At 55.1% G+C, this 21,126-nt stretch overlaps 1 protein-coding gene across 10 annotated transcripts; it reads right to left on the bottom strand.

The window, feature by feature from the left end:
- Positions 1–1,917: 1,917 nt before the first annotated feature.
- On the bottom strand, positions 1,918–21,012 carry BCAN (brevican). 10 transcript variants are annotated; one of them, XM_031436062.2, is made up of 16 exons: positions 18,864–18,986; positions 18,447–18,642; positions 14,981–15,091; positions 13,847–14,221; positions 13,354–13,528; positions 12,944–13,071; positions 12,157–12,450; positions 9,756–9,989; positions 8,558–9,205; positions 5,046–5,153; positions 4,347–4,505; positions 3,656–3,738; positions 3,145–3,289; positions 2,692–2,882; positions 2,339–2,404; positions 1,918–2,222 (listed from the first exon to the last, which is right to left on the bottom strand). In XM_031436062.2, the coding sequence occupies exons 2-16, from the start codon at positions 18,610–18,612 to the stop codon at positions 2,208–2,210; spliced, it is 2,898 nt and encodes a 965-aa protein (XP_031291922.1). In that variant the 5' UTR covers positions 18,613–18,642; positions 18,864–18,986; the 3' UTR covers positions 1,918–2,207. The 10 variants fall into 10 exon arrangements, with proteins under 10 accessions (XP_031291922.1, XP_031291920.1, XP_031291921.1 ...); XM_031436060.2 differs by having other exon boundaries at positions 1,918–2,404; positions 18,864–19,051; XM_031436061.2 differs by having other exon boundaries at positions 1,918–2,404; positions 18,447–18,688.
- Positions 21,013–21,126: the final 114 nt, after the last annotated feature.

The following is a 21,126-nucleotide window of genomic DNA, read 5'->3' as shown; positions in this document are numbered from 1 at the left end:
GTATTCTGTGCAGGGTGCTGAGTCATCCCTGGACCAGCTCTCTCTTCCCCAGGAAGCCCAACAAAGCCAGGAGAAGGCTTCCGTTTCCGGCAGCCCTGCCGAAGCAGGTCAGCAGGTGTCAGGGAAAGGTTGGGGGAGGATTCTAGTTCCAGCCCTATATCTACCTCTGGAACGCTCCTCATCCACAGATCAGAGATGGTGGATCCCTTCCTACTGCTGCAGAAGAGATTCATTGAAAAAGCATTGATAACAGGGACCAAAGCTCCTTCCAGCTTGCCCCCAGGTCTCTCTGGGAAATCCAACCTGCTACTAAACTCCATCTCTGTGAGGATATGCTTCTCAGACACCTCCCTTAAGAACCCAAGGACAAACATTGCCCCCTTCTCAGACTTCTCTTCAGACCCCACCTTCAAAGACCCACCTTGGTCTTGATCCACTTACAATTCCAGTTTAATGCTCTGACATCCTTAAAAGTGCAATGAGTGGACAATCACAGGGTACTATGGATAAAGTGGGGTTCTGCTCTGGCCCCAGGGTCATCTTCTTCCCTGTAGCTCCTTAAGAAACAGTCCCACTCCCTAGCCATGTGAGGCTGGGCTGTGTGGGGAGGGCAGAAGGTGGGAGAGGAGAGCCTGGGGAGAAGAGAGGAGTGTGGTGGTAGGTGGGAGCTGGGTCTGGGGTTTACATGCCTGGAGAAGGCCCATAAGCTGGGCAGGGATGGCCTGGGAGATCCCCCAGCTCCTCCCAGCAAGCACCTGTATTTCTCTGTCCTGTCTCTCCTTTCTGGGTCTCTTCATATTGCCTGCCCTCTCTCAGCTTTTTGCTCCTCTGGATCTGTCTCCCTGTCCCTTAATTTTATCAGGTTTTACTGACTTCTACGAAAACGAATAAGAATTATCCGTGTACATTAATGTGGTATAACACTGGGCACAAGCAGAAGTGTGTACATATGACAGTGCACGTGTGTGCATGTGTGTGACCGAGTGTGGTTAAATGCGAAGATCCGCAGCAATGATTCATCCCCATCGTGAAAACAGCCGGCATCCTGACACACAGTTTATCATAAGGCACAATAAGGCACAATTCAAGGCACTGCGATGAGGTACACACACGCGCGCGCGCGCGCGCGCGGCTCGTCATTCTCTTCTCTCTCCAGTGCTCAGAGAGTGACCTCATCACCTCAGCCTCCACTGACTCACAGACCCCAGGGCCCGCTCAGCCCGGAAGTCTTATCCCTCCCCCCAACCCCCACTCCACCCCGCCGTCCCCAACCCAGCCAGCCTCCTCGCTTCCCAGCCCTGGGTTCCTCAAAAAGAAAGACCCCAGCGCCCTCTGGTGGTATCCTGGGACTCCTCCCGTCCGGCTCCACTCACGCATGCGCACGCTCAGGCCGACGTGCCTGCATCCGCAGCGCCCTCTGCTGGCTATAGTCTATGGGATTGGGGATCTCTGCCGTTTTGTTCTTCCTTATTTCTGCATCTCTGCCTTCTCTGCTGGAAGTAAGCCTTTCAGCAGCCTAACCCCCTGTATTCCCTTCACCCTCACACCCTCTGAGAGAACCTGCCTCCGGAACCTCAGGATGGGGACACATAGGCACCAACCTCTCTGCTTTCCTCTCTGGGCCCTCAGCCCCGCTCCCTCCCCAGACTGAACTCCTCTAGGTCTGCGTGATTGGACACTCCGGGGACTCCAGCTTCTTCCAAATATCCTTAGCTGTCCCCCAACCCTGGTGGGCTCCCTCATTCCATAAATACTTACTGGGCAGCTATTCTGTGCCAGGTAATCTTATATCCACTGACATCTTGGGGACCTCTTTGACTCTCAGAATCTAAGAAACACAGAAGATATATTTATTCTGTGAGGCCTGGCCCAACTCTACTTTTTTCTCTTTTACACACACAGAAGCATCAGACTTGCTTGGGCTCAAATGCAGCTTTATTTCCTGCTGGTTTTACAGGTACTCCATCCTGCAAACCCATTCTCTTGGAAAACAGAGTGAGTGTGCACAGTGCCCCCCAGGAGAATGGAGGGGATAGGATGGCTGGCAAGGAGAGGGCAGTTGAGGCACTTAGGGAACTACCCGAGGCCCTGAGGAAAATCTGATGCCCAGGGTAGAGGTGAGAGGGTCTAAGGCAGGGCTGGAGCTGCCCGGGTGTTTCCCAGAAGCCCCTTCAGGCACTATCACCTGGACTTCAGCTCCACCCTTCTCATGTTGTCATTCCCTGTAGTGGGAAGAGCACAGGTTCGGGTTTGAGGGAGGGTTGGAGGCAGAGGGCAATGCTGGCAGCCTTGCCCCTTAGGGACTTGGAGCAGGATTGGGAGGGGGGTTCAACCATGCCTTCCAGCGCCACACTGGCCTCCTCTGATATTCTCCTGGGGTGTTTATTGGGTGCAGAGCTCGAGCCTGGGGAAGACACACACAGACTTACCCTCCACCCTTAAGCTCCTCTTCCTTTCTCTTCTCAGAGCCTGCATTCTGGTGTTCTTGCTCCTTGACCCCTGACCTCATCAAAACACTTCCTGGCTCAGCCCTGAAGAGCCCAGTGTGACTCTCATATTCTCAGCACTGAAGGGGACCCCAGAGAGGGGTAGTGATAACTCCAAGGTTACACAGCCAGTGGTGGATAAAGCTAGGACAGAGCAAGGGCTGTGTTGGCTAGTGCCCCCCACCTGCCTCCTTCTGGCACTCACAGGCCTGCGAGGCACACAGGAGATCTGGGGGGGCTCCCAGCGACCATTCTCCTGGCAGCGTATCAGTGGCAGGTTGCGCTGGGCCAGCCCCTCCCGGCACCGGTAACGAAGCACTGTGTCCACTTCATAGCGCAGCCGTGGACGGCCAAACACTTGAGCCAGGGGCAGCTCTGGTGGAGGCCCACAGGACACTGCAGGAGGGACACAGTCAGGAGCTGGGGGCCTGGCTCTGTGGGTAACAGTTTCCAGAACAGGGATGAAGGAGGAGAGAAATAGGCCACAACCTGACACAAAAGAGAGCAGGGATTCCCAGCGGACCCACCTAATTTGGTACCCCTCCCATGCCCATGGCCTGGGACAGATTTCTGACTCCTCTGTGTAGCTCTGCACCCTCCTTCTACACACTCATCAGTTCCCAGATCCCCTGGCACACACCCCCTTGCCCGCCCTCACCCAGCCCCATCTTGCAGGTGTAGGACAGGTGGTAGTTGCAGGGCACATCACTCCATTGTCCCTGATCGTGCCACACCATAACCACGCAGTTCTCTCCGGACAGGAAGTAGCTGTCTGGCTGCCCAGGGTTCCAGTTCTCATAGAGCTGGGAGTGGGTTGAGGGGGAGATGGAGGAGGTGGTGAGGAGCTCCAGCACCAGGAGCACTGGGAGGACTAGACCTCGAGGACCTGAGAAGGGGCAGGGTGGGGCACCGGAAGCGGGAAGCCTAGAAAGATGGGGACTAGGGGACTCCATGAGGGGAAATAAGAGGTCGAGGGCTTTGAGGGGAGGGGTAATGGGAACCAGAAAAGAAGAGAGGGGGACACAAGGAAGGGAGAAGGGCCAGCGGAGAAGAGAGAAAGGGAAGGGGCCGGGGAAAAGGAGAGGGAGGGATAGGGGTCATTGCGGGTGGAGGGCAGGTGTTTGGAAGAAGCGACCTAGACAGCATGAGGGGCAGCCAGAGCCTCTCACCAGGGGGACGCCATCTGACCACAGGAAATCGCCTTCGATGGTCCTGTCATTGAGCCCGATCCACTGGTACTCCCGGTACCGATCTGGGAAAGAACCGCAGGGGAGACGAAGGTGTGCAGTGAGCTTCGCCGCCAGCAGATGGCGGCCATTCCCCGTTACCAGGAGGTCTGTGGGTGCCCGCGGGGGAGTTCTTCCCGCAGTCCAAAATCCGCGCTTCGTAATTTCCTCATCCCTCCCTCCAATCTCTGCACAAGGGCAGAATGGAAAGCAGGGACGTGGGGGGTGAGGGAAGAAGGAAACTATCACCAGGGCTAGAAAAGGGAAACTCTGGAAAAGAGTAAAACTTTCAACAAGATCAGAGTCGGGGATAGATGGAAGCAGAAGAGCCAGGGAGGTGGGGAGCGACTAAAGATGAGCCCCCCAGCAACGGCCAGGCTGATGCAGGTGTATTTCCTGCGCCAACCTCAGCCCTTCCCTGCCTGAAGCCCCCACTACGCACGTGTGGAGAAGGAAGGAGGGAGAAAGGAAAAGTGAATGAATGAATGAGGTAAACCAAAGTAATGAATATCTGCATTAACGTATAAGGGAGCTAATTACCACATACACTCATTAATTAATTGATTAATGAGTGACTGGGTGTATGAGTGAGAACATGTGACGAGGGTCGCCTCCCTCCCCGTCCCCAGCCCACTGTTAATGAAGTCCTGTTCCTCGGGTGTGCTGATGCTGGCCAGGTGCGCGCCGTACATCCGGCACTTGTTCTCCGCCTCCTCCCAGCTCCTTCGTGTAGAAAAGTGCTTGTAGCAGGCGCCCTGGAAGGCGTCCCAGCCGGGGCTGCAGAAGCGGAGGCCTGGGACACAGAAAGGCAGGCAGCTGAGGCCAAGGACCCGGGAAACCAGAGAGGCTCCTCCTACTACCGCAGACCGAGGGGGCGGGGCTAATGTCAGGGGGCGGTGCCAAAGGGCGTGCTGGAACGGTGCAACTAGGAGCTAGGGGGCGGGCCCTGGTGCAGGGAAACTTGACGCTTTCCTTCTCTGAGCAACAGGGACCAGGGTGAGGGCTGGAGTCCCAGCCTGGATCTGTCCATCCTAAAGAAGAGCGGAACCCTCCTCTCTTCCCAGGAGAATGGAAACTGGCCAAGTCTTGACTGCCCGCCTGATGCCAGGAGCACAGATCTCCCTCCTTCCCCTACCTTCCCGCGCGAGAGGCATTTTTGGTTCCACTTAACAGATGAGGAAATTGAGGGTAAGTCTCTGAGACGTTATGTGATGTCTAAAATGGGGATTCATTAATGGCAAAGCCAAAACCAGTGCCCCCCTCCAGGACTAGCACATAGTGGCAGGGTCCAGGCTTCCAATCTCCCCCCACCACAGCCCCTCAACACACTCACCAACATCGCACAGATCCCCCCCATAGCCAGGCAAACATAGGCAGCGGACCCCCTCCTCCTCCTCCAAGCATGTCCCACCATTGTGGCAGGGGCTGGGGACACAGTCACCTGAGAGGGGGAGAGAAGTGAGGTGGGGGAGCAAGGGTGACCAGCTCTGCAGCCTGAGCCCTCCAGGACAGGGGTCAGAGGCCCCAGCCCTGACCCCCTTGTCTGAGGGCTATCACAATACCTTAAAGGTTCTCCCTGGAGTCTGCCTCTGGTCACAGCCCAGCCCTGGGTTCTGGGTTTCCCCCCTTCTTCACTGACCCCCACTTCTGGCTCAGCCCTGTTCTGGCCATTGTCATACTCACCAGTGTGGGCCCTGTTTAACAGGGGCGGGGAGGGGGGAAGTGGCCAGGAAGGCCCCCAGGACCTAACCCACTAAGGGGAAAGATGCTTGGTCATCAGTCATGCATCCTGGACTGTTACCTAGCTCCTGGCTCTGCTGGGTGACATTGGGCTGGTCACTTTACCTCTCTAGGCCTAGAGTTTAGTCCCTCACCCCTTGTCTTTGTGTCAGGTCCTAGCACAGTTCTGTGGAGTCTAGGTGGGCTGGGTGGAACTGAAGGAGAGGACAGCCACCATAGCAACAGTGAGGTGCAGCCTGCCCTTTCTTGCTTCTGGGACCTGATGTTAGGGTGGTCCAGGAGGGAGCTAACCATTCCTCCTACTGGCCACTGGGCAGAGCCAGCCCCAGAAGCTGTTAGTGAAGATCCAATAGCCTTCCCTCACTCTATGCCCTGCCCTCTTGCCTCCAGCTCAGGAATGGAGCTGCAGCAGCTCCCACTGTCCTGCAGGGCTGGCTCCACATACTCTCCCAACATCATCCAACCTCTTTGCCTCCCCTTCTTATCTTCCCAGACTCTTCCCCCTTACCAGGCTCCCCTTTCCCCCTCCACTTCAGGCCTCTGCGGGTTCCTCAGCCTAGAAACCCTTCCAATCTATTTTGCTCCTTCCTTCTGGCTCCCTCTCCTCCAGGCAGTCTTCTTAGACTAACACACTACCCTGAAGGCCTGCAATCTGTTGGCTGGATCCAGCTCCGTCTGGCTATGCCATCTGCCTTCTCCTCCGGACTCTCTCTCTGGATCCTGAGATGGGATATTGCTGTCCTTAGACTACGAGTGCCGAAGGAGCCATCAGATTCTACTCCGGATGACCAGGAGAAGATGACCCCACAGACTGACAGCACTGGTCAGGGCTTTGAGCCCATCCCTGGGTGGGACCCTTCAGACCATGCCGTCCACTCCTAGCAGCCAAGGCCAGGGCCCACAATGCTTTACTCTGACCCAAGATCCCACTGCTTGGTGGGGATCAGAGCAGAGGTAGGGGGAGGAGAAGCTGGAGATGATTCAAAGAATTTTGCTGGGATGACCTAGCTGTTTTAGGTAAATGAATCAGCTGTTCCAGCACCATTCCCCCGTCATCACCCCTTCTGCCAACAGTCTCTTCCAAGCTGGTATTACTATCCCCCAGGGCAAAGCCAGGGGGGGAGGTGTTTTATTTAACCCTTTAAGCACCAGGTCTTATAGAGGGTAGGAGTCCTGAAACCCTCCTATTCCTCACTTTCCTGCTCTTCCTGTTGTCCTCTATGCTTCTCTCTGTCCAACTCTCCAACCCTGGGGAACAGGGACCCTTAAATTTGGTCTCTGGTGCCCCATAAGTCCCTCCCCTGGCTGTGGGTGGCAGAACCTGAACCAGGGAAGTGGGGAGGGGTTGGAAGTGAAGGAACTTCTCTTGAGACTTTCTGGTCCTCACCTCCTTCCCTTTGGAAAGTTCTTCCTTCCCTCCTGTGCAATAGCAGGCCAGAAGACCTCTCATTCATCCTCCAGGTGGGGTAACTAAGACACCACAGATACTTCCAATGGTGCTCCTTTTCCCACCAAAGCCCCTATCCACCCTACACAGCACTGAAATCCAAGGCCATCTGGGAGGGAGCCAGAAATTGAAATGGGTGAGCATGGGTGGGATGCAGGGCCCCCTGCCCACCTGGGCCATCTAGGAGAGGTGTCCTGGGACTAGGAGGATCCCAGCCTTCTCCAGAGATCTCTATGGGGAAGCTCAACCTTCACTAAATAGTAGGACTTCTCTCAGACCCCAGAACCTAACTTCCCATTCCCCCTCCCTCCACACTCTCCATTCTTGCCTCCTGATTTGTGTCTTCTCCAGCATTAGGAACTTTGAGATCTTTTGGGTTCAGGGAGGTTGAAATAGGGGGTGAGGGTGGTCATTAGTGCAGGAGTTAGTGGAGGAGGGAGAGGCCATGGGCAGTGGGATGAAAGTTAGATACCATCCCCCTGCTGAGATGGGGAGCAGGGTCCTGGGGCACTTGCATGTCAGGGAATAGCCTCTATGCTGAGGGTCAGTACTCTGTATGTATGGCTCTAGATGGGAGCCATCCAAATGATCAGAAGTGAATACAAATGGACACGGACACACACTGGGCCACAGAGGTTTCTCCCCATCAGATGTGAGGGACTACAACTCCCATCACTCCCGCAGACTGACAGTGACTTCTCTGGGGTAATGTGTATGGTCAGATTTGGGATCTCAGGAGTCAGAAAGGAAGGCAGAGACAGGCCTGATGAGAGGATGTGGGAACAGCAAGGGGCTGTTAGATTGCTAGGACAGGAAAGGGTACAGGCTGAAGATGGAAAAGGAAGAAGCAAAGAAACACATAGAGACCCAGGGGGGCAGGGGAGAGGGAGACAGAGAGATCAACAGAGAGGAATGGTGACAAAGAGAAGCATCAAAGAGCTACCCAGGACACAAATCCATGGAATGAAAGGGGCAGACAGCTGGGGTGGAGACAGAGGGTGCCAGAGTTTGGGTTATAAAGCAGTTTAATAGAGATTTATTTCCAAGGCTTGTTTCCATGAAACAGTCAAAAAATACTTCACAGAAGTAATCACTTAAGGCTCTGTGGGAATAAGGGCTCTCCTGAACCCCAAAGGTTGAGGGATGGGGATGGGATCCCAGGCTTCCCTGATATCAGTGGGAGGCAGCTGAAGGGGGGACAGCACACAGGAAGGGGAATGAGCAGTCAGGGATGGGCCTGTGCCCTGAAGAGTGCAGTAGGGGGACTGGGGTATCCATGTAACAAGGCATGAGGGTGCTCTGGGGCCCAGTGAGATGTGAGTCACAAGTAGAGAGCTGAGGGTAGGAAAAACTCCCAGATGGTCAGTGGTAGGGCTGGGGTCACAGGGTGAGGACTTTGGAAACAGGGAGAGGGTCACAGGGTAGCACTCATGGAGTTGGGTATTCCAGGATGAGGAATCAGAGCTGGGATGGAAGTCACAAGGTGGGGTATCCAAGATTGGAAGCCCATAGGTAGAGGTGGGTAGGAGAATGGAGGCAAAGGACAGGAGAGTCTGGGGCAATGGTGGGTTAAAGGACAATAGGTCAGGTGATCCAGAGTTGTAGGGGGAGAAAGAGGAGGAGGCTAAAGAAGGAGGTTGAGCCTTGGGCAAAGTTACCTGATGAGGGAGCCACGGCCACTCCACCACGGCTGGCGCTGTCAGTGGGCAGCACCGGCTGGACCGGCACTGAAGTCCCTGCTGGGACAGTTCTTCCAGAATTCTCTTCAGAGGGGGTCTCCAGCTCCCTAGTACCCTCAGGGGCCCGTGTGACTGGAAGCAAGGAAGGGGCATCCTCGGAGCTCCCTGTCTCCTCGCTCTCTCCTCGGGGGACCCCAGACAGCTCAGGACCCCCAGGCTCCTCCCCCATATCTCTCTTCCCAACTGGAGTAGATGGTGGTGGGGATGCCATGTTCCCCTCCCTGGGCGTGGGCTGAGTCTCAGCGGGTGGTCCAAGGACACTTGGAGGTCTGGGAGACTCTGGCTCTCCATAGGAAGCTGGTGATGCACCAGGCTGTAGGACTGCCCTTGCTGGTGGGGATGCCTGGGAGACTGACTCCTCTAGGGCCAGCTCAGTGGGGAGAAGGGCCTCTAGGTCCAGGCTGCTGAGCTCGCTGGGCCAGGCCCACAGGGCCTCATCTTCCACCTCCTCCTCTTCTTCTTCCTCTTCTTTCTCTTCATCATCTTTGTATTCCTCTTCTTCCTCCAACACCTTGCCTTCCTCTTCTGAGGACCCCAGGGGAGGTACAATAGATTGGGTTTCGAATTCTAGGCAAAGCATAGATGATTCAGCACCAGGGACAGTACCCGCCAGAGGATAGGAAGAAGGAAGAGGAAGGGGAGAGACGCCAGGCTGGGGAGGGTGAACCCTAGGGGACAGGGGAGAGCTTGCCCTGAGGAGGAGTTTTCTTTGCTCCACACCAGAGGAATTTCAACTGGAGCTACAATATTGAGGCAAAACTTGAGAAGGCTCTGTGAGCTGTCATTAGCCCAGGAAAATATGATGGTTGCATCTCCCTCTCCCAGTCTGTTAAAATTTTCTCATCTATTTTGGGTAGGTGAGGGGGAGGAGAGATCAAAGAAAGGAGAGCCTTTCTTCCCAGAGTGTAACTCCTTGGTCCAAGCATCTCCAAACCCAGCTAGTTGGGAGTGGAATTTTCTGGAAAGGCAAAAGTTAGGAAAGCTACAAGAGAGATGCCTTGCACTACTTTGCTGCTGAGAGAGGACAGGGCTGAGTCACAGTGGCCACAACCCTAGCCTCAACCTGGACTTGCCCCTCTCAAGTGGAGACATCCCCAGGAAAAGGGATTTGAGTTACCTAGGAGGGTCCTAGGGGCCTCTGCTGGGTCTTCTGGAGTGGAGCTTCCACCTCCTCCATCCTCCACGATGGGAATGGAGTAGATGGCTCCTCGAGACTCACTCTCCACAGCTTCCTGAGGCAGCTGCAGTTCCTCCAGGGTCTCTGTCACTGTGACAATGGCTTCCAGTGCATCAGAAGCCAGATCAGAGGCTGGGTTGGAGGCCTCAGGGATGGCAGAGGGCTGGGCAGAGTCTGCAGCAGGAGGAAAGTGCCAACGTGAGGTTAAAGAAGTGACTCTGCCCTCCCAGGTCACAGCCTGCACATGAGGGTTCTGGGTTAGAATCAGAGACCATGGAATTCTCTTCCCTCTTATCTTCCCTGTGGAGCACCCATGGGGCCCTTGGAGCACCCCAGGACTTCAGCACTCATTCCTCAAGCATTAATCAAGTACCCACTATGTGTCACGCCAAGCAGTCTCCTAGCCACTGAGGATACAGTGCAGAGCAAAACAGCAAGTTTCCTGCCCTCAAGGGAATTTATATTCTAGGTACAGATAAATAAACATATATTAAAATGTTACCAGATAAAGAACAATTAAGTGGAGTAAGGAGATGGAAAGTACTGCTTTAGACAGAATGGTAGCGGGGAGGGTATATAGCTCAGTGGTAGAGCACATGCTTAGCATGCACGAGATCCTGGGTTCAATCCCTGGTACCTCCAATTAAAAATATAAGTAAATAATCCTAATTACCACCCCCCTCAGAAGAAAAACATGAAAAATACAATGGATAAAATGGCAAAGAAAGGCTCAGGAGAGAAAATAATTTTTTTTCAAGGCTCGAGAGAGGTTTTTCCTTGAATAAGGAGATGGATGCAAAAGGATAGACAGAATGACCTCAGCATCTTGGGACCCTGGGTTTGTTGTGTGGGATTCCAGTCATCCTAAGACTTTAGAAATGAAACGGGAGACAGGCTGTCATCGCCATAGGAGAGCTGAAGGGTAGCGTACAAGAGGGACATTCAATTGTCACCACCTGACGATCTCAGTGTTGGGGCAAAGGGGCAAAGGAAGGGGCCACCCCATCCTTCCAGGATCTGCTCCCTTCAAATAACCAGAATTTTAGAATAAATTACCTTGTCCCTGGGGAAAGGAACCAAGAGCAGAAAACCAATGAAGTGAAGGTGGAATTGGGCTAAGAAAAGCCCTGAGGGCCATCTGTGTTCAGCCAGACAAGACAGGACAGCACGTCCTGCCCTCATCACCTGCTCCAGTGAGCCTTGCTCATCCCAGACAAGCCAACCTGTGCCCTTGCCTGCGTCTGTCCTCCACCTGCTCCCAACCATAGTCGTTCTGTTACCTCCCCTGTTCTCCTGATTCAGTTCCTCCTATTTCTTATCAGAACAGAGCTTGGCACATAATTATAATCAGTGCATAGAAGTGTTAGCTATTATAATTATCATCTTCATCATCACCATTATCTGTGTTCCTGTAAGCCTTTCCAGATGGACCTGTCTTCCTGTGCACTGCACTTCCCCACCCTTTCCAGCCTCAGGCTAAAGCTGTCTGGAGATCTGTCACCTTGGAAGTAATGCTTTTCTCTGTCTTTCCTCATGCTGGGAATGAGGCATCTTGTCTTCGGTCAGACTGGGGGCTCCCATGTCAGAAATTGGGTCTTTCTCCTTTAGACTAGGGGCTCTCTAAGGGTAAAGTCTGAGTCTTCTCCTCCCATCTCTGCCTCCAGCCCTTGTACAGTACCACAAGCTCATGACTGGGGCAAGAACTCAGACACTCCATGGCAATGCCTCCCTGATAGTCAGCCACCCTTGGCCTGGGCCCTGTGTCTCTAGGGGTCCTAGGCACTGCCTCCCTTCCAGCTCCCAATATAAGATGTGGGCAGGGAGCCATCTCTACACCCACTGTCCTTGAAGATCTGCTCCCTGTGGGGGAAATTGTGTTTGTCCATCAATATTTAGTGGTTAAAAATCCGACAACTTCAAGCTGAGGGTTCTGGAAGCCCCTCTGAGAGCTCTGGAAGGTATTTGGTTAACTAGAGCAGATCATTCGTTGGATTCAGAGAATATTGGTCATCTCTTCTCTGCTCATGAGCTGAACAGAAATGGAAATATATTTGGCAGCTCAGTATGGGAGAGGTAGCTTTGAAATGGGAAGAGACAAGGCATGGACTAAGATGTGGAGGCAGGTGAGGAGATGAGAGAGGTGAGCCCTCCTTGAGGCCAAGTAGACCAAGCAAAGACCAACCAGAATTAGAACTCTAGGTGACAAGCTGATCATCACCCAAGGCTCCTTCAGGCAAATGGCAAGGACCCAAGAGAAACTGGCCAGGGCTGGGGTAGGGCTGTATGACTCAGCTCTGTATCTCTGAGGTTAGTCTCAGCCTCTGCAGGGAAGTAGGCTCACCTCGGAAGCAGTAGACGTTGAAGCGGCTATGCTTGTTGGGGAAGCCAGTCTGGTTAGGGAAGAGGAAGAGAGTCTTGACCCCAGGGAGGCCCCCACCGCAGCGCTGGCTGGGTGTGACGATGGGGTAGCGCACACTGCCATCGGCCAGCCAGCCTGGGCTGCAGCGGTCCAGGCCACCATCCCAGGCTGCATACAGCTGGCCTGTGGTAGCAATCTCGGCACCCCGCTCCTGGCAATACGCCCGTGCCTCCTCCAGCGTCAGTTTGTCTGGAGGGGCACCCAGGAACAGCTCTCCTGGGAAGGAAGAGAAGGCTGGGTTACCAGGAAGGTAGTCCCTTCCACCCTGGGCTCCCACAGGGGCTCTGGGAGAGCTTCTCTGGGCCTCTGTCTCCTCATCTGTGACACGCAGTCCTCCACCCTACTTCATAGGATTGAAGTCTTGATAGAACCTTAGGATGGATATTGTTGCTCAAAGGAAACTGGCCCAATTTCCTCATTCCAAAAAGAAGGAAACTGAGGCCCAGAGATACTAAAAGGTAGAGAGATGCACAGCAAGTAGCAGCAGAGTCAGACTCAAACTCAGTCTCCTACCACCTGTCTGAGGCTTTGGCCATGAACTTGCCTCTCTGACAGTTTTGGGAGGGAGGAACACTGTTTCCTTACCCCTGGCTGCCCACTTAAACATAGGATGATAAGGGATGATACAGTCCAGCAGAGGCCTCTGGAGGACCTATGGGCAGCAGTGGCGAGGGGGCTCTTCTCCTGGGAACCCTTCACCCCCAATCACCATTTAGTTCTTCAGCATAACAGTAGACATCATAGAGGTCATCTGGGTCCACCACTCCATAGTTCCGGACTCCGGGGAAGCCATCCATGTCTCCATAACAAGCCTCTCGTGGGGTCTGGATGGGATATCTGGGGAGAGGGTACAAATGCCTTTACCAGGGAGACATCCCATGGTGACCCTCCTGAATTACATTGCCTTTCAAGGCAGCCAGTTGTTCTCTCATCTCTGCAGAAATGCACACCCCTCAGGGCAGGGTCCTAACCCACCCTCCATGGACCAACTTCATTCCCCAGGGCCAGGGAGCCCTTTATGGCCAGCCTGAGGCAGCAGGCAGCCACTGGCAGAGCCGTATGGAGACCATAGCCACCTCAGAGACGACCAGAAGCTCATAGTCCACAGCCCCAGCCCACCTCACGGTCTGGTCAGACAACCAGCCAGCATCGCACTGTTCATATCCCCCAAGGTAGGCGGCGTAGAGCTGTTCCGGGGTGGCAATGCGGGCTCCGATGCGGGCACAGGCCTCCTGGGCCCCAGCAAAGGAGAAAGCGTAGCGGGCAGAGCCCTCCCGGTAGAGAAAGACGACCCCTGAGGGGCAGAGAAGATCCTGAGGCATGATCACCCAGCACACTGACCTCCCTTCACCCTCCTTGTCACTCCCTTGTACACAAAGGGTAAAGTCCAAATTGTGCTCACTCTACAGCATGAGGGGCTTAAGTTAGACTGTGAGTAGAACTTCCTCCATCTGAAGAGAAAGGAGGTAACCAAGGCCTGTATCTACTCACTCCTTTTCCAACTCAGTCTGTGCCTTCTAGGTGTTTGCTACCCCCTTAAACTGTAGGCTCCCTGAGGGCTGGAGTCCTCCCTCCCTCTCTCCGGGAACTTCTCCCCGTCCCGCCCTCTAACCTTTGACCTTGACCTCCACAGCGTCGCTGCTGTCATCTATGCCGTGCTGGACCTCGCAGCGGTAGATTCCTGAGTCGTTGGGCCGCAGCTCGCTCAGCGCCAGGGAGACATCGGTGAGTGACGCCGGGTAGGCAGGCAGTGCCACGCGGAACCGGTAGGCCTCGCTCACCTTGACGCGCAGACCCCGCGCCACCAGCACCTCGGCCTCCCGGCCGCCGGACAGGAAGGTCCACTTGACCCGCGGGGAGCCCAGCGCCGCCCGGCGGCTCGGCGGCGGCCGCAGGTAGTGAACGTGGCACGGGATGGTGAGGGCGCCGCCCAGAACGCCCTGCAGCGGCGCGTCGCCCGCGATGCGCACACTGAAGGCCCGGTCCTCTGAGGGGAGGGGGTGGGATGGGGGTGGGGTGGGGGCTCCCCGTTGGAACTTCATGCTGTGGATCCGCCGGAACCCACCCTAGGGTTTCCAAGCCCCACTCTGGGATCCTTCCCGCCCCGCCCCCAGATTCCCAGGCCTCGCCCTTGCGTTTTTGAAACCCCGCCCCCAGGAACCTGGGCTCCAGCCCTCTGAATCCCGCAAGCCCATCTTTAGGTCCCCCAGGCCCACCCCTCACCGTCTCCAGAACCACCGGCAAAGTCTCCCAGTCAGTTTCATCCCCAGAGTATCCCAGTATCACGCCAGGATTCCTGGGCCTCACCCAGGGTCTTCTGACCTCACCTCCTAGGTCCTCCAGTCCTGTCCTCAAAGTTTCCCTATCTGTCCCCTTCAGAGTCACCCTCAGGATTTCTTCCAACTCCACCTCTGTTCTGCCTCCCAGCTCCATTCATCCTGCCCCAAGGATGAATTCTGCCCCAAGGGTCCCCCATCCTCCACCCTGGAGACTGGCAGCCTTGCAACTATGCTAGTGCCACTCCCTGGCCCTACCCCCAACTTTCCACCACCCTACCAGGGCCCACAACTCATCCCTTATTTTCAAGTGTCCCTGCCCAGACCTCTCCCCACAGCACTCCCAATTCTATCTCCTCCCTGGATTCCTGGAGGGTAGCAGAGGTTGGCTAGGGCCAAGCAAGAAGCTGCTTCCTACGATAGGGGAGATGCAGGAGACAGAGACAGTGACCTGGAGTGGGGTTGCTTACCTGAGCTGTCCCCCTCCAGAGCATCAGCCAAGGCTGCAGGGACCTGGGCCAGAGCCAGAGCGGCCAGCAGGGGCAGGAACAGCGGGGCCATGATGCAAGCTGATGGAGGGACTTGAGGAGGAAAGATGGGGTCAGACATCAGAATGGACTTCTCTTCTTCTCATACCACATCCACATGGACTCACACATGTCCTGGCCTTCAAGCCCACTGCCCCCACCACACCATGAACACTATTTCTGATCTCCGTCTCCCTGTTAAGGGGTTTTTATTCACAGCCAAGACCTGGGTCCTTATCAACTCACTGTGTAACTTTAGGCAAGTTCCTTACTCTCTTTAGGCCTTTGTTTTCTTACTTGTAACTATGCACCATTACTACCACCTCACACACTGTGATGGGGCTGTGTGCTTTGAGAGTGCTTTTATCCTAAGAGAAAAAAAATCCTGTACAAAAGTACAGCATCCTGAACACAGTAGGAGCTCAGTAAATGCTTGTAGCCTATAGCATGAATGATGGGTGCTATTATGCTCTAAGCATAACTCTAAGTCCCCTCTGCCTCTCCCAGTGCCAGACTCCTTTGAACTCTCCTCCTCTCACACTATCCCTCCAAACTTTCTTCCTTCCTGTCCCTTCCTCCCTGAGTATCATACCCACTTAGCCTCCTCCAGGAAGGTTTCCTAGACTAAACCCAGGCATTACACAGCTCCTCTCCAGCCCAAACTCTCCTCAGCCTCCCCTCACTCCACTATTACTTACAAGGAAACTCTTCTCTTTACTCCCCAGCATCCTCCACCCCCCTTCCTTGGCTGCCTTCTCCCTTCTTCCTCCCAGCCTTTCCTTTCTGCCTGGCACGGTCTTTCCCACCGGATCTCCTGGCTCAGAAACAGCTGGGACAAAGCCCCTGTCTCTGCCAGTCTGGCCTTCCTCCAGCCTCTCCCTTCCCCCACCCTGGCCCTGGACAGGGCAGTGGGCTAAGGGGGGAAGTGAGAATAAATGAGAGGGAACATCTCCCTCATGCCCTTGGCTATCAGAAGCTCTGAGAACTCAGAGTATTCCTCTGAGGATCCCAAAACACTTACACGCTCATAATGGAGGGATGAGGGTGGGACATTGAGAAATGGGCCCGGAAGAGATAGCATTGACCCTGAGTCAGGCACTAGGTCAATATGCCCCCACGAGGGAAGGCTGCAGAGCCAACGTCATCTTTAAGGGTTAGGCTAGACTCAGAAGAGTATGGAGACCCGAGTCTGCCATGGAATAGGCCAATGGTGCAGCAGGAGAGATGAAGGTTAGACTGAAGGCAAGACTTCCTAGAGATTAGGCTTATTCCCGCTGGCTACTCACTCTCATTTTCAGGCCTATTGTTCCCCCTCCATCTTCCCTGACTTCTCAGGCTCTGCCTTCATATGTGTCCACCCTTTCCTGAGCCTGAGCTGATGGGAAATTTCCTTCTTAGATCCTCCCAGGGTGCTCTGCACCACTGTAACCTCCATTTTCCCTCTATGGCAGGGCATCTTTCCTCAGGGTCAGAATTAGGGGAAGAGTGGCAAAAGCCAGATGCCCAGGGCCTCTCTCTGACCTTTGAGAGGGAGGAGGTTCCTGATGGGGCCAGATCAGATGGTACTGAGACCAGCTCTGGGCATGGGGCACTTGAGAGAACTGCTTTCTGAGGCTGGAGGGGGGGACCATTTGGCATAAACAGCCAGTGCCTGCCGGGTGCTTGGGAGACTGTTTGCCATGCATTTGAGCTGTGCCAGGTCCTGAGCCAGGCCCCTTTCTGGCACCCTCCCTCCCCTCTCTCTGGGCTGGAGCTGGAGCTGCTCACAGGCCTGGCTCTCAGCTTTCTGACGGGCGGCCCAGAAACCCATATAGCTGGAGCCACTCTGGGACCATCACCCTAGTCCCCCCTTTCACCTTTGTTATGTAGGTGGGGGAATGAAGGGAGAAAGTCTGGTCTAATGAGGACCTGGCTGCCCTGGACCGTGGAGGGTATCTCACCCCTACCTCCAGGACTGGGAGCCAGAGAGGCCAAGAGGGTGGCCCTGACTGTGTGGTTCTCACAGAGAGCTCTGCACACCCTCCATGCCCCCACCAATCACACTAAGCTTGGCCTCAAGCCCCTTCCTGGCGTAGCTAGCAGTCCTGGGAAAACTTAAGCATTCCCTCCCCTCGCACCAGACTCAGACCCAGGGGTTCAGGCCTTGGCCTTCTCAATCCCACACACCCACCCACCTCTCCTCATCTTCTCATCCTCCAGAGCAGGACACTCCATCTCTAACCTCAAGAGCTCAGCAGTCTTCCTGTCCCTTCTCCTAATGCCACACCATCCCTCTGCTCTAGCATCTGGACTTCAGCCTTTGTCCTGAGTTTCCCCAGCTATTCAGGAAACTTCCCTCTCATTACATTATCATTCCTGTCTGACCATGGACATCCATCTCCCTCACAGACTTCATGAATGCAATCCACAGAGAATCAAGACTAGGCTGTGTGTGTGTGTGTGTGTGTGAGAGAGAGAGAGAGAGAGAGAGAGAGAATGCACGCGTGCACATACATACACACATGCAAACACACCCACCACCCACCACCTCTATGCTGAATGCCCACCAGCTGGCAGTCCAGGTTCTGCCCACAGGAGCTGAGCTCCAGCACTCAGCAGGGTTAGCAGGGATACACAGGAGGCCAGAGCTTCAGTCACCACAGGAGGGAAGCTCTTAACTATTCCCTTAGCAGCTGTGTGAGGGGCAACATGAACCTCCACAATGTCAGTAAAGCCTTAGCAGGCCTGAAGGAGTAATTGCAGTAATCGTATAAATAGTCCTATTTATTGGAAGCACAACTAGATTAGCAACATTGCCAGCTGAGCTGTTACAGCTCCTCCTCGTATAAAATCTTAAATGTGGACGGTGCTGTTATCAACAGCAAAGTTAGCCGTGACAACACAAGCACCAGCATTACTGGGGGTGGGTCTGTGGGTGACAGTGTCCCTTGATCTTACTAGTATTATCTGGAATAGAAGTAATGCAGATATTAATGGTGCTCACAAAACTGGTGGCAAATCTTGGTCCTGTTAGAACCAAGTGGACAGAGCTATTCTGATAGGAAGCGGATATGGAAGTACCTGGGGCGAGTGAGGGGGTTCCCTAGCTCAACAGCAGTGCCAGGAAGGAAAGCGGAAGTGATGACTGAAATTCCAGCTAACGGTTACTGACCATTTACCTGAGCCGGGCTTCTTACTACATGCTTCCTATATATAACCTCAACTTTGAGGAAAAACACTGTTTATACATTACACTGATGAGGCACTTGAGATTCAGGGAGGTCAACTAACTTGCTCAAGGTCACACAGCAAGTAAGGGGCAGAGCTGGCATTCTAGCTCCAGCCGGCACGCGGAGACCACTTCTACAGCGGATCCTATCGGTTGTCCTGCGGGCTACAGGGAGGTACCCCCAGAAGAAGGGTTGCTCACCGCAGCTCCTCCAGCGGTGATGCCCGCAGAATAGGTACAGAGCCGGGGGCTGAACCTCGAACTGCCACCGCCCTGCCCAAGGCAAGACCGGAAATCTCGGCGGCGGTGCTGGGACTGGAGCGCGCAGCAGTGAAGATGTGAGGACCAAGAGGGGCGTTCCCATCATCCCGCGGACTCAAAGGTGCTGCGGGTCAAACTGCAAGCAGCAATGGGGGTGCCAGCAGCAGAGCTGGGCGGCAGAGCTGGAGATGGCAGCAGGGCCGTGGGCGCTCCGGGGTGGCCGACAGCGGACCTCCCGGGGGTGTCAGGGGTTGGCGAGTTGGGTGCGCCAGAGCCACGGGGGGCAAGGGCTGCGGGGTGGGAGGCGCTCCCTTCTCTCCCCTTCCCAGGGGGCGGCCGGGCTGTGCTCACACTCACCTACCCGCGGGCGGCCGAGGACCAGGATGGGGGCTCAGCACTGCGAAGTTTGCCTCCTCCTCCGGGGGTCTCCTCCGGGTCCACTGCTGGGTCCTGCAGCTGCAGCCGAGACTGCGGCGGGGACTGCGCGGGCGCAAGGAGAGGCTGGGCCCGCAGGACGCTCGGAAGAGGGCGCCGGGCCGCCGGGCGCTGCACAAAACCCCCTTTCTTTCCCCCCCGCCCCCGCCCCGCTCTTCCTAGGGGCCGCCCCCGCCCCCGGGTTGGGAACGCGGGGGGCTCTGGAAGATCACGGGACCTGCTGCCTCTTCTGCGTCGGTTCCCGGCGGCGGCAGCCGTGAGAGCAAGGACGAGCGAAGTAGGACATCGTCCTGGGGATGAGAAGCCGAAGACTTGGAGAAGGGAGGGAGGGCAGAAGGGGCGGGCAGGGAGAGCTCGCCGAGCTAGAGGATGATGTTGTAGCTGGAGGGATGGAAGTTAGATAGTCGGAGGGACTTCCCCTTAGTCAAGGGAAAGGAGGAGGGACTCAGACTTAGTGGGGAAAAGGATGGAAGGAGAATGGGAAGGAGGCTTTGCTCCTGGAGAGATACCACACATATATAAAAACGGGGGAGGGAATCTCTTATTTGGAGGCAGGATGAGGTGCAAATGACCTTAGCCACCTCCCTGGAGGAAGCTCTGATTGGATTTTGTCTCCTGTGGTGCTCCTACTCCCTGCACAGAGGACGAGCTGACTTTGCAGCTGGAGGGATGGAGGTTAGAGAGCAGATTCATGGGTTAAGCAAAGCAAGTCAGGAACTCTAGACATGGGGGTGGGGGTGGGAAGTGGCACCGTGAATGAACATTACTGCTCATGCAAACCAATGTGCAAAGTGCAGGCGTTGCTGGGAGCCCAGAGGGCCCACTGGCCAGAGCTCGCTGATGAATGTGCAGCCTGGTGCCAGGGGGTGGTCCGTGAGTGCTGCCCAGCCGCTGGGGACTCCTCAGCGCCCAGAATACCAATGACACCCCCCTCACAGCTCCAGGGCCTCCACTTCCCTCTTCTTTCCCAGACTCTCTTTCCCCCTCCCTCCTCCTTTCTCCCTCCTCCCTCCTGGGATTCCAGGCAAAGTCCTCTGCACTGACTGTGGGTAGCACAGACAGACACCTGGATTCTCTCCCCTGAATGCCAGTGATGGCATCGACGATAGCTTGTCAGAGGCTTTGATTCCCACAATCTCTAGCAGCACCTCCAAAATAACCCAAGTAAAGTGGGGTGCCTGTGATACAAATGCAGCCTCAGGGCAGGTCACTGACCTTTCATCTAGACTCACCCAAGTCCCCGCTGTGTGGAAATTCTGGAATACTCCATGTCCACTGTGGAACAGGCACTATTTTAGTGCTTGGGAATGCTGTCCCAAGTCCTCTGGTGGAGGGGGGAGGAATCTGAGAAGGCCCTTGGGGACAGATCTGGGCAGCACCTCTGTAGCCCTAGGACTTGGCATCCCTGAGCTGAAAGACAGTCTCAGCATGGGGGCATGTATCCAGCCTAATCCCCACAGAGGCTTGTCTCCATCTGGGCTTGTTAGGGCTTGAGCCCAGCAAAGCAGAGCCAGGTAACCAAGTGGCTGAAATTCAATCCTAGTGGTGGCTCACATGTAACCACAATTCTTGCCTCAGGGAAACCTGGCTGTGACCAGAGAAGATGGAGAAAGTGACCTTCCTCACCACCTCCCTTCATAAGTAGAAATGCGGGTACATATTTTGGTGTTCTGGGGGAGTCCAACCTTGATGGAGGCTGGAAGCACCTGGGTCTGGAGAAGGACTGGTACCAGACAGTTTGTTCCAAGAAGCAGACCCCTGGTGGGAAACCAGATCTGGTGAGAGAACAGTCAGCTGCTGCTGTGAGGATCTTGAAGAGAGCCAGGACTCTGGAGTCATGGGCACTGAGGTCAAGCTCCTGTTCTGCCATTTGCATTTCCCAAAACTTTGGGAAGACCTTTGTTTCTCTACAACAATTTCTTCTTCTGTACAATGGGCTGAGTGCTATCTGCTGCTCTGGGTAGCATCTGCTGCACTTGGGCTGGCTAAGCCCTGGCCCATGGCTTGGGCTCAGCAAAATCTGATTCTTTTCCTTTACTAGTCATACACACACATACACAGAGTAATTTGTACCAGATCTCCTGGCCAGGAGGTCAGTGGGCCACTCCTCTGTGAACTGGATAGAGGGCTCACTATTTGAGAGAGGAGTCCTTTCCCTAGGATTTCCCAGGGGAGAAAATGAGCA

This window comes from Camelus dromedarius, chromosome 23 (assembly GCF_036321535.1).
Source record: "Camelus dromedarius isolate mCamDro1 chromosome 23, mCamDro1.pat, whole genome shotgun sequence".
In the NCBI taxonomy this organism is placed as follows: domain Eukaryota; kingdom Metazoa; phylum Chordata; class Mammalia; order Artiodactyla; family Camelidae; genus Camelus; species Camelus dromedarius.
The sequence above is the reverse complement of the archived record's forward strand: the minus strand, read 5'-3'. Positions and strand labels throughout refer to the sequence as shown.

What these genes read in the sequence shown, in the direction of transcription:
- BCAN (XM_031436060.2), bottom strand. Translation starts at nt 18,612, where the DNA reads ATGATGGGAACGCCCCTCTTGGTCCTCACATCTTCACTGCTGCGCGCT. An exon ending in TCACCGCTGGAGGAGCTGCG is followed by an intron (nt 15,092 to 18,446) that starts GTGAGCAACCCT and finishes TTCCTCCTCAAG; the next exon opens with TCCCTCCATCAGCTTGCATC. An exon ending in TTATGCTGAAGAACTAAATG is followed by an intron (nt 12,451 to 12,943) that starts GTGATTGGGGGT and finishes CTTCCTTCCCAG; the next exon opens with GAGAGCTGTTCCTGGGTGCC.